This window comes from Astatotilapia calliptera, chromosome 20, assembly GCF_900246225.1.
Source record: "Astatotilapia calliptera chromosome 20, fAstCal1.2, whole genome shotgun sequence".
Lineage (NCBI taxonomy): Eukaryota > Metazoa > Chordata > Actinopteri > Cichliformes > Cichlidae > Astatotilapia > Astatotilapia calliptera.
Genome location: NC_039321.1, coordinates 26766535 through 26779539, shown reverse-complemented (window position 1 = coordinate 26779539; position 13005 = coordinate 26766535). Strand labels below are relative to the sequence as shown.

At 43.6% G+C, this 13005-nt stretch overlaps 1 protein-coding gene across 1 annotated transcript; it reads left to right on the top strand.

Annotated features, from left to right (window-relative positions):
* The first annotated feature begins 244 nt into the window (after window positions 1–244).
* plekhn1 (pleckstrin homology domain containing, family N member 1) lies at window positions 245–12946 on the top strand. Its single transcript, XM_026153974.1, has 16 exons — window positions 245–427; window positions 2080–2170; window positions 2340–2501; window positions 3300–3380; window positions 4052–4142; window positions 5862–5995; window positions 6485–6634; window positions 7751–7831; window positions 7941–8016; window positions 8278–8423; window positions 8722–8874; window positions 9528–9770; window positions 10192–10347; window positions 10709–10954; window positions 11171–11231; window positions 12081–12946. The coding sequence occupies exons 1-16, from the start codon at window positions 354–356 to the stop codon at window positions 12263–12265; spliced, it is 2130 nt and encodes a 709-aa protein (XP_026009759.1). The 5' UTR covers window positions 245–353; the 3' UTR covers window positions 12266–12946.
* The last annotated feature ends 59 nt before the right edge of the window (window positions 12947–13005 follow it).

Here is a 13005-nt window from a genome sequence, read left to right as displayed (position 1 = left end):
GGCTCCAGGAAGGTGTGAAATGGCACACTTCTCCTTGAACCCCCTCCTGTTGGCTTTGTTGTCGGGATTGATTTAGCAGACAGGGCAGGTCAGGGGAGTGTGTGTCCTTATTCACCGAGCGCGCACGCACGCACGCACGCACGCACACACACACAACCTGTTGTGACACAGCCCCAAACTCCACCCCCTTTTACTCACACACAGTAGTGACTCTTCACCCTCCCTACTTCTGCCTCAGTACAAGTCTGACTTCAGCAGTGAGCGCACCACACGTCTGGATTAGACTCATCCATCACACAGGGAGTTTACAGCGTATCTACACAGAGGCGCAGAGCCCGACACAGGAAAGCAGCATGGGGAGCAGTATGTCATGTGTCCCCCAGCACAACTTCAGATTCTCCAGCAAGAGTTTCATACGCAGAAACAGGTAAGAACTATTCAATCTCTCCGGGTGTTCATACTGTACTTGTGTCGGTGTGTAAACAGAGTCATGCCCTTGACACCAGATTGTTATTTTAGACACTGGCTTTCACCCGGAAGGTATTCTTGGTATTTCTTGAGGGTTTGAGAAGTGGGGTTACACAGAGGTTGTGCATTTTGTGGGGCCAGGTTCAGGATCATAATACAGAATAGTCCCGGAGTCGTGCCTGAGCAGCCTGTCCGTCTGGCCAACGGTGTCAATGATCCAGTTACCATTTGCCTCCTCTTTGCATCTCTGTGAAGATGATCTGCCAGCTGTCGATTACTCTGTTTTCCCTCCAAAAGATGAACACACACACAAAAACCAATCCAGACTTGAGTATTAACGTGATTAATTTTGAGCTGTTATTCTTAAATGATAAGGTTTAGTCTGCTAAGTTAGTACATGACTACGTGACTATGGAGATTGCTGGCTTACACTTGGTTTTCTACCTGGTTTTCTTTTAATCCCCCAGGATTATATGCCTGGGCATGTTACCCTTGATTCAGCCTTGCTAGACCATCACATCTGGTTCTAATTCACCACTGCTTCTATTCTTCATCTTCTGACTAACGATTCAGGATGTAGTTTGGTTAAACATCTCATGTAGCTTTAAAGTTTTTTTTAAATAAAAAGATGAGCATTGCGACCCTAAAAAGACCGTTGGTTTTAAAAGCTCAGCGGCTCAAACTTGGACAGTGATACACCTTCCAGGCAGGATCACTGGATCAGGATGAACAATACAGTCAGTGTTCCATTTTTCTGTTACCGTACAACCTCTTTGTGTTGGAGAATCAGGCCAGGCTCAGGTATTCCCTGAAGAAAAGGGGAGTGAATGGTGCTGAATGCCACAGCAGTGACTTGGAGAATGTTGGGTGTGCAAATCCACTACCTGTCTATTATCTACAACACATTCCTCTGCCACCTTGCAGATGCAGATTACATCACAATGTAGGACCATTATATTTATTCACTGCGCATAAATGCATTTTAGAAAGTTTTATTTTTTTATTGTTCAATAGGCACTAATAAATAATTAATTCTGCACATGGACGTCCTGGACGGACAACCCTTGATTCCCAGCATAAAAACAAAAGCCTGCATTGTTAAACTGAGGACACTGGCACACATATGTACAGATAAGCAGATAAACTACAAGCGGAAGCTGTAAAAGCAGTCTCTAAAGCCTTATCTTTGCAGTGTGGGAGCTTCCTCGTGAAGATGTGACACAAATGGTAATAGATGAGGGTCATGCAAAACAAAGAGAGACATTGAATGCTGATTTTTCCCTGTGGATATCCTCGCTATCACAAACACAAGACTCAGTTGTTCTTATCATTTAAAGGGCTGGCACTGACAGAGTGGGAGCCAGGCATGTGGATGCTGATTGATTTAGGAGACAGACAACGTGATTTAAACTAAAGTGTGACTTTGGAAGGAAAAGCTTTGCTATAACAAACATTAGATTTAGGTTATTTCACTAACTGTACATAGGAGACTATATTGGAATCCTTATAGGCGTGAAGTTGATTGGGAAATAAACCAAACAGCTAAACATGGATTAGGCGGTAAACACTGGAGAGTGAGTATTAACACATAGTTTTCCTTTCTCATGACAGCAGTCGCTTGTTTCGCAAGTATAATCCCCAGGAGGGACAGGAGAAGTCCAACAGCATCATAAATATCCTCTGCACTGTCACCCCGAGGAAGGTACGTACCTCCATCAGCTCTGAAAACATAACGTCATTCATCTACATGCCAAACAGAACTGCTCGGCTGTGGTTTTCAAGCCCTGTGCCAATCTTTCTGACTTTAAATTCAGGTCTGACTGCTTTACTGCTGACATGCCCGAACTAATATTGTGACTTGTTGGTTGCAGGAAATGTCCCCTAAAGATCTGCAGACGATAGAAAACATCAAATGGGATCCTCCGTTTGCTTACGACCCGATCAGCGGCTGGAAGAAGAGCAGCATCAATGTGAAGAATTATGGACGGATGATTCACAGCTCCAAAGTTCGTTTCCGCTTCCTCCACTGTCAGGTGAGCGCAGCAAAGCACCTTTTTTTTTTTTAAATGACCATGTGTCGCAATGTCAGGAACACAGCTGTAAAAGAAAACAAAGATTATACTGCAACTACCTCGTTGCGGTTAAAGTCATGTCCAACAATGGCCAAGCCTATGGTGACACATCATGCCAGTCATCCCTGTGCGAACCCAGTGAGTGTCAGAAGCCGAAAAAACAAAAAAACAAAACAGGTGGAGATTAACAGGATGTGGCTGCAGCCACCAAACACAATGAAACTCGCTGCCGGCTTTGACGCACTGGTTGGCTGCGAAAGATCCAATACGTTTTCCAAAAAGAGAACCGCAGCCTGTGTTTGGACATGCTTGCATAGGCTGTGGTTGTGCAACAGCTTCATGAGAAAACCTCAGGGTACAGAGAGAGTGTGTCTGATCCCAGGCACAGATAGAGGACTTGCTGGTGGGAACTGCAATTTGTCAAAGTTGTGACACAACAGCTCTGTCAATAAGCGTAAAAAAAATTAATTGAAGGAATGACGTCACGGTGGGAAAAGAACATACTGTGCAGTAAAGAGCAAAATAATACTGTAACAAGACGGTGGGCACTCAGTGAATCAGAGGAAAACGCTTGAGTAAGATGGTGTGATACAAAATAAACAGTAATAACGTGCGCCTCCGCACGGGCCTTTATGCATACACAGCTTCATTTACCTGCAACCGGAGATTGCAGTTTTAATGCAGAACAGTAATCCTCACAGGTGGGATAGATTTTACTACACGGCACATTTGGCTCATCTTCTCTTACTGTCTCTTCAGGATATACACGACTGCTACCTGGATCTGTTCCAGACACACCTTCATTTTGTTTCCAACAACACAACCGGACTGACATACCAGGTGAGTTTTCAAAATTCAAGCAACATTATCAACAATCCCTTCCTTTAAATCCTCACGATTTCAGGTTAGATGTAAAAAAAAAAAAAGATTGTCATTTCATCATACGCTCTGACATAGATCCCCCTGTCAACCAGCACTTTGTTGGTAAACAGAAGGTATGATTACGTGTCTTCACCTGCCTCATAAAACGTGAGCAGCCATTAATCATCAGTAGCTACCGCCAATTAAACCCCTTCTCTAAAAGAGACAGCTAAGCACCTGTGTGCAGTATTAGTCAGGCTTATAGAGGACGGAAAATGGAAGTCAGACATGAATACATCATTGGCTTCCAAGACTGACCTCACTGTCATGGTGAATAATTTTTGGTTAAGAACTAGAGCTGAACAGATGGCTCAAACAGATCATATAGCAGCTCTGATGATGATGCAGTGAACGGTTTGTAGTTTATGAATGTTTGTGTGCAAGTGAAGAGAATAGAATAGCTCTTTATTGTCATTGTGCATGCACAACGAAATTGTGGGTCAATATCAATAGTACACAGCAGGAATAAACACAAAACGAAAGAAATATATGCTATAAAAATAAGAGAAAGGCACACATTAGAGAACAAGTTGCAAAGTGAAATGAGTGAAAAGCGCCATGACTGAAGTTGTTTTACTGTTTATGTGCAGGGGACTCTTCCGTTGAAAGAGCTCACTATCTGCAGCCTGCAGCAGAACTGCAATCACAGCCAACCCCAGGAATTCGCCTTTCAAATAAACGGTATGTTTGACTTCAGTAGAAAGGACACAAGTGGTTGCTGGCATTGTGCCGTGGTATCCAATAATGCTGTTTTGTTTCTTTGGCTTTGTGGAATTTAGGTAATTGATCACTTAGACTGAAAATGTATGACGTAGAGCTGTGGATAGCTCTTTTTGATGATGAGACAGACTGACACAATTTTTATTTATTGTTTTAATCTTCTGTTGTGTGGTCAGCTGTGTCGAACCGCCTCATCAGTTATAGATCAAAGTAAAAATTCTCCTCTCTTTAGAAAAGAAAACCCCCCACTATTTCCAGACTGCAGCATTTCCACTGTTATCACATTCTGGGGATTCAAAGGTCCCGCAATCCCTCTCACCTCTTCACCTCCTCTCAAAACCGAGATGAACCAGAGCTGAGCCCCCTCCGCCTTCGGTCAGGGAGGGCCAAACTGGCCTTAAATACCCTGCTTGTTAGACAACAGGTGCACTTCAGCCGGCCCAGCTGTTGAGCAGAAAAGCCCAGCTACCGCTCTTAACCTTGTCACCGCCTATAATCTATGGTGCCACTTTCCAAAAACTGCTCAGGTTAAGGCTTGCTGAAATGCCACTTAGCTTTTGAACTTTGAATGGGCAAGAAAAAAAAAGTATCCGAAAGTTTCTTAAATTAAAATCACAAAAAGCTGTTGTGGCTACGTAGCTTTTGTAATAGCACAGGAAATAAAAACGAGAAAAGTGGACTGGACTTTTATATCTGCTGCCAGAATATTGACATTCTCCGGTGTTGCTCTTTCATGCTTTTAGTTTTGCAATTTCCCAGATCAAGCCTGTTATTCAACACTGTTGTTTTTTATTGGTTGGTTTTAAACTTCGGAAACATTTGGAGGAAGCGTGAGGAAGTTCTGAGTCAAAAAGGGAGAGCTGATGTACATCGGTTCTCTGAGGGAGGCCGATGTCTTCCTCTCACTGAGTCGAAAATGCGCTGTCGATGACTTAGAGGGGTGACTGTGCAAAAGCAACACAAGAGGATGTGTAAAAATTCCTGGAAGCTTTTACACATGTAGCTGTGAACACAAGATGTTTATTGTGGCACATTTTCAACAACAGTCAATGACCTGACTGACTGAAAGCCGGGAGAGACGTTTTCGTAATGTTTGCGTTGCTTGAACTTAAAAAAAAAAGAGGAAAGATTTGAGGGAGTGAAAAAGATAACTTTAAGTTTTAGGGAGTGCTGTGGTCACGGTCTAAAATTAAGACCTGCAGTGAAAAGAAAGTCAACACAAGACTCCAGACGAGCTGCTTATTAAGGGAGCAGTCAACAGGTTCACGGTTCCAGACGATTACAGTAAAAAGCCAGTGGACGGGAATGAAATAGACTACCTATCTGTGCTGGTTATCTGTGGTATGTGTGGGACTGATAGGTAGAGGGAGATTCCAGATCTATTCATCCCAGGTCCTGTTCATTCCTTCTGGATAAGCACTGTGTGGGAAGGAAAATCTCCTACAATCCTTAAATACCAAACACAGCAGGTCAGAGGGGTTTTTCCAACATAGGTCTTACATGTGGTTGACTGTCCTGAACATGTGTTCACATTTATGGCCCTTATTACATAACGCCTCACAACATCAAAGCAGGCAGACTGTGGACATGAATAATCTGCCACTGTGAGATTAAAAAAAAAAGGGCTTAGAAAGAGGAAGCGGTTTACATTTTTGACCTGTGACCTTTTACATCCTGCAGGCGTCAGCTTGAATCCCATCATCGTCTACTTCGCCAACCAAGAAGAAATGGACATGTGGTTTGGGCTGCTCAGAGAAAACATTGAAGCTAATGGAGGAAATGCAACGTCACCAGAAAACTACACTAGAGTGAGAGTAAGTTCATCAGCCTCGCCTGTGGTTTTTTGGCCTCTGTATGTGTGTGTGTGTTCTTAAGTCACACATTGAATTAGCCAGAAAATACTTTGGCTTCAGTCCTGGCTCATAAAACAGGATGGGTGCGTGCGTGTAGATGTAGGTGAGTCAAGTGGGTCACTCACTGCTGGCTCTCCCTGAGGCTTCGATACTAGGGAGTGGCCTTGACCGCATCATGGCCTACATCAAACTAACCCTCACATCTGTGCAGGGGTAAAGTGCTGACTCTACACCCACAGGTGGGGAATTAGTTGATAAAACACGTGAATGTGGATGTATCACGAAAAAAAAGAGAAAAGAAACAGAGTCATGAGTTCTTTAAAACGTACAAGCCGGGGAAGGAAGGCAGACGAACACGATTATGTTTCAGGAAAAGCCGAGCTTTTCTTATATTTACTCAGGTGATGATCCGACTCACCTAACTCATCTCTTGTTTACTCACTCGTGTAGCTCAACAAGGACAACTCTCTCGAGGGAAGAGAGGAGCTGAGAAATTCCATCAACAGAGAGCCAATCCACGAGTGGGAAGGCTCACAGCGAGACAGCCTGGGCACCATCACCTATGTCACTAAGGTGCGACTGCAGCACCTGCCCTGCCTGGTACGTCACCTCTGCTTCTTATCAAGACTGAATCACTGCTATGGGTCACTTGCCTAATACTGTACAGACGGTAACAAATGATACATTCATGTTTTCAAACTCTGAGAATTTTTCCCATGATTATAGTCAGGATAACATCAGCCCTTAATCTAGGTGACTCACATAGTTTTCACATTGCGCAACACAAACACAAACATCAGCTCAACAAAATGTAAGGAGTGAATGAAAAGGGTGGAGTCTATATGTGTATATAATGTCCTTCAGCTCCTTTTTGTTTCCTGTCATGGTGCACCAGCAGTGCGAGACACCTGCAACCTGGTTGCTCCTGAAAAACATACGAGAAGACAAAAAAAAAGTACCGCAAACAGGGCTTCGTTTAGCAGCCAATAAAAAAAACCCAGTAGTCATGACACAACTTGCGTGGATCTCTGCAGTTTATTTTCTGTGGGAAAAAATCGGCAGTCCCATTGAAGTGCTTGAGATTTAGGGCCTGGGTGTGTGAGAGGCATTTGCTGGGCTCACGCAGTGACTCGACTCACCTCACAGCTGGAATGTCAGCTGTCTATCCAGACACGCCCTCCGAGAGAGAGAGAGAGTGAGAGAGAGAGTGGAAACATAAACCGTCCCTCTGCCGCACCTTTAAATCCCCCCACTAACTGGTTCTGAGTGGAGATCCTACTGAGATTTAAAGTGTACCTCTCACAGCGCCGTATTAAAAGATAATGTCGCTGGTTTTGTTAACGTTCGCACAGGTCTTATGGTTGTGTTTGCACCGGAGGTTATTCGTATCTTATCACTGCTTGAGTTATCAGGGCTTGCCTTCTTACCTTCAGAAGTAAGGTAAAAGACCCAATGGAGAACAATACAGAGAAAACCCAACAATCAAGTGCAGGAATAAAATGTAAATATTAAAACACCAGGAATAAACAGTACACAGGGGAAATATATACAAACAGGAGGCATACATACAAATCAAGTGAAAGGCACACATGGTAAAATATGTAAACAAGATATACAAAATTGGGAAACTATGCAAAAATGTTGCTTCTGGTTGAAAAATAATATAAATTCTCAGCAAAAGAAAACCACACGCTTCATAAATCTCTCTGTCCTCAGGAGCAGAATGACAGGCTGCTGGTGATGTACCCATCGACCCTGATCATCCTATCAGAGGAGAACGACGGGCTCTTCTATAAGGTGAGGTTGACCCCTTTCTGATGTTCAAATGAGTCACAGGCTAAATGCATCCGACATATTAAGAGTGTGCACGAGAAAGTTGTGTTAACCTGTTGCTATACAATTGCAGGGAAAACTTCCGCTCAACATGATTACAGTGACCACGCCCTGTCAAGACGTCAAGCCCAACACCTTCATGATTGAAGGTAAACACTGTGAATCAGTGCACTGCTCTTTAGTCATATCCATGTTAAAGAGATTTTAATGAGCCTGCATTCTTATGCATGTTTTTGTGCTAAGTGCCCTTTTCCATGAATCTGCTAGCGTCACAGAGTGTAACCCCCCCCCCCCCCCCCCCATATGAATGAGCTGGTTTTATCCCTGCTGAATGACAATCTTGCTATAGCACATTCCAGTGAGCAAGTGGACCGAATGACAGGCTTTGTCCTCCCCTCCTCTCTTCCCAGGCAAGATGATCAACCCCATAGTGGTGTCCTGTCTGGACAGGACCGAGTTCTGCGACTGGATCCAGCAGTTCAAAGCTGCTGACGTGCCTGTTCTCAGCCCCCCGCCTCCCGTCTATGACATCATCTACACCCCGACGAAGACAGAGGTGAGGCCTGCTTTCCTTGCTTTCAGGGGACAAACATAATTAAACTGACCACAGCTGCTATTAAGAGAGCTATCTCTTGTGAAAATATGGGTGGAGTGAATTAAAGTATGAGTCTGGCCTTGCCTCTTTTGTAAACTAACACTCAGCATGATTATATACTTGACTTCCTCTATTTTTGCTACTGTGTTACCAATTTAACAATTTACTGTAGGTCTAGACATGACCAAAGTCTGAAAGATTTATTCACAGTCGCTTGCTTTACATATTTAATGCGTGCTTTGTGCCCTTTAATCTCCAGGCCCCTCAGTTTGACAGGTGGAGTGGACACAGCCAAGGAAGAATGGAGTCTGTTAAGTCTAGCCAGCCCCCAAGTGGACGAGGATCCCGAAACCTTCAGTTCCCAATTCTTGACGAGAACCCTCTCACCCCTGGGTACTCCGAGCCTCGTTGTGTAAGTCGGCTGTGTGCTACTTCTCAATCATGAGTGTTCAAGTGATCTAATAGACTTAATTGCACGCACCAATATTTGCACAGATATAAATATGGTCAGAGTTGTGAAAAAAAAGCCTGTGTTTGTTTTGTTGGAGCTGAGCAACCAGATGCTTTCTTTCACAAAGTTAATTATTAAGCAAGGTGTAGAGACCAAAGTGCTCCTGTTACAAAGGCTCCGGTGCTGATCCTCAGGCCTTCAGCAAAGAAAAGGAAAGACAGAACAAAGTCATTTTCACTCAAATGATGCCTATCTGCGAAAACTATAGATTTGGAGTCATAAGAGACCTTTAGCTTCTGCTTCAGCAGTTTCCTAATCATTCTGCATTATCAGGACATTTGACCAAACTCCTCCAGGAAAGGGGGGGCGGGTCCTGTAAGCTGCCTGCCTATCCAATTAGCTAAAGTAGAGCGTGCTGCACGCCCAGATGCTAGTGTTCAGCTTCAGATCTAAGGCACAAATTAAACAGAGACATTTTTCTCTCACACTTACATGACACTGTTTGCTAAAAACACGAGCAAACAGAAGCTAAAGAGACAGTCTGTGCTGGCACATGTGATCTAAAGCTCCAGTTCTTGGCTGACTTTTGTCCTTTGGGTGTGTTGTCCTTACAGTACAGTTCCAGCCGTCCTTCTTCGACTGAGACTGCCCAGCTAGGCAGCAGAAGCAATAGCATATCTTCCCACACGAGGCCCGAGCGTGACCTACGACCTTTGTCGGTGCGCTACTCATCCCCTCAGCACAGCTCCTACCTCCAGCCTGCAGAGAGCTCCAAGCTGTCTCAGCTCTACAGCATACCCTACTCTGCCCAGCACCGGGCCAGCCCGCAGCGGTTGGAGAAAGCTCCACTTGTCAAGGTAATTCAGTCTGGCGTCTTAACTCGATAACCGAATATTCCCTTTGAGACCGCTGACGTATTTTACGTGTCATGTGTGCAGTAACCTAAATAGACACCAGGCAATAGACTGAGACATGCATATGGTGTTAACAAATGGAGTAACACTGCCACTTAGGCTGGTTGAAAGATCAATTTAATCAAAGATGCAAGGAATGAGATCTCTCTTAGAGTTTATAAACAGAGCTTAAGCCAGTCTGGTGCACTCTACTGCTCCACTGGTGCAGATCTGGAATAAGTCACAAAGACACAATCACACTGTAACACTTACAACTAATTGTGGATTAGTTGATTTTTCTACTTCCTGTGTCTATTGTTACAAATGCAAGGAAATTTCTCCTTACTGTAAAGCTAACTCCTGCCTCTGTTTAAATCCTCTCCAGTCTAACAGCTGGAGCACTCCTCAGACATCCCTGAAGTACTCCCTTGACATCTCCCAGCGCCACTCGGATATGTGTGCCCCACGACAACCCTTATCGCCTCTCTACGATGAGCCCTGCACCCCCGAAATCTACTCCTTGGAAGAGGCCAGGCCAGTGGTAAGTGGGCCAATGATACTGGATCCACAGGTTCAATTTACACCTGCACAGCCTGTCTGATATCAAGCAGTGCAAACACCCATAAACACATGAGTATTTGGTCATATGATAACTCTTTTTTTAGAGCATGTCAAATCTTCTATAGAAGTTTAAACGTTTTAAATTGTGATTTAGCCAACCAGTCATTTAATTATTTTAGTTTGGCCTAATTTACTAGTGCAGTAAAATATTCAGTTTTACTGCACTATTCCTCTTTATGAAGTCATCATTTATTTTATTGGATACATTTACTGTCCACTGTAACTGAGGAATGTTGCAACTTTTGTGCTAAAAATGCACATCTTATTTCTTTGTTTCTTAGCCGCGGCTCTGGCAACAGCTGAATCAACAGCAGTACCACCACCAGGAACCCCAGATGCTGCCCTCCTCCTTCCAGCTCCACGACCCTCCTATGGGTGGACGCGGCAGGAGAAGCCTGGTCCTGACCAACTCCCAGGGCCACGCTCTGGACCTGGAGATGGACACACCTGAGAACCAAGCGCAGCAGAGAGCAGAGGCTGTGTCGAGGCTAAAGCTGCTGCCCGTGCCAGGTCAAATGCAAGAGCAGGTGAGAGGCACAGAGATACTCATCTCCCAGGACACTCCGGTTTCTGGAATGCAGTAGTGCAGAGTGAAATGATAAACTGTATGGTAGCACAGCAAGTGTGCTGCAGGTGATATTTAAACAGGTTCAGAAGAAACACACATTTTTAAGAAACCATGAGGATGTTTGTTGTAACTGATCACAGGAAGTAACTGTCTCTGTTTTCACATCTGCTGACAGATACTTCACCCGTCGAGCTCTGCCAGAAAGCCTGCTCAGATGCATTATGGTTACTCACCAGGTAAGAATTAAAGGCATGCAATCAATAGCCAAATAAAACATTCCTTTTATGTTTAGAACGCCTGCGTGTCATTTTTGTGCTCCTAGCCCAGATAGGAAATGTTTTCATTTCATCCTGTGAACAAAGATACAGAGCCCCTTTTTTTCTTTGTGGAGAAACAATGGAGACTCTTTGAAATCTCCAATCTCAAAGTTTGAGCTATAAAAGTCAGCACTGTGAGCCTGTGTGCCTAAAAGGACACACAACATTGGCCACGCTCCAACCACACTGTAAATTCAACACTGTGCGCACTTTGGTGTGATTAAACTCCCGGGTCTGTCAGCAGGTAGACGGAAGGTTAAAGGTTGCAGATTTGAAGGTGTAGGAAATGTGCAAATGTGCCAGTGAATTAGAGCTTAGTGTCGCTCTAAATATGCTGGTGCAGTTGTCCCAACAGGGTGAAGCTCAGTGTAAGAGAACACTGCTCAACAGATTGGATTTATAACCCCACTGTGACTGACAGCACACAACTGCTCACACAGGCTCTGCTATCGTTGATGAAACAAAACTAGGATTTCTCTGGTCAGTCCAGATTATCTGATTATCCAGATAAACTAGTAAACATGATTTTACCAGGTGATTTTATTTGACGGGCTGCACGTTTTTTACTATTGACCATAAATAACAAGAGAAGGTGGTGCAGCAGGGATTATGCAGCTCTACTGGTTTTTACAGTAAGACCATATTTTGGGACAATGCACATAACACCATAATTACTTTGGGACTGTTTCCAAGTTTACTTAAACAGGGTGAGGTTTGCTTTTTGCTGTGTGAAACTACAAGTATGTTAATCGTCTTCAATTCTTATAGGTCGCAATTCATACCTCGAACCCGCAGAACCAGATGACCAGGAAGTAGACTATGACAACATTTGGGAGTTCGACTGTGATACAGGAATGATCCAGCCAACGGCTGGAATTTCAACAGACTGGACAGGATTAGACTTCGGGGCCAGAGGGCTTGGTGCCATGGCAACACCACAGAGATGGTCATAAAACAAAAAGGATGGCCCGGCGCTCGTCTGGACGTGTGCAAACAACAGATCTCTATCAGGGGGATAATAAAAGCCGGCAAGCACAGCAAGCATCGTGCTGGTCCCACTGTGTACAGTAGGAACCAACAAATCCCAGGAACTGCTTTGTTAGACGTCGGGCAGTTGAGCAGAGGAATGACGGGATGAAGCAAAACGTTATGGAGGTGGCAAACAAAGGCTTCAGTTGTCTGTTTAATATGTAGCATTTGTGGAAGGAGACAGTAGAGGATGCTGTATATACTGTGTAGCTTGAATAATATTTTCTAAATCTGCTATATGCTGTAAGTGCACTGTCATTGGTTTTATCTGTAGTAAACCCAGTTTCTTTTTAAAAATATTTATAGGTTTTTCAAACAGGCTGTTCATTTCATATTATACTGTAATGTGTAATGTTATTAAAGCATTCCATCAGGGCTTGTTATAGTAAAGAATATATGTATATTTTTGTAAATCTTGTACACTTATTTTATTGTGCTATACTGTCAAGGCAAATAGATGTGGCTGTAACTGACTAATATTGACTTAATAATAATAATAATAATAATAATATCAGAGGTGCACAGTACTGATACCTCTGTGGCTTTTTTTCATTTTTGTTTGAGGTGCTTATTTATATTTGGAAATAAAAGTGTTAAAAGTTTCAGTATATTGTGTCTGTTTTGTCCTCTTCTGCATATAGTAATAGGAACACTTTAAAGGTAA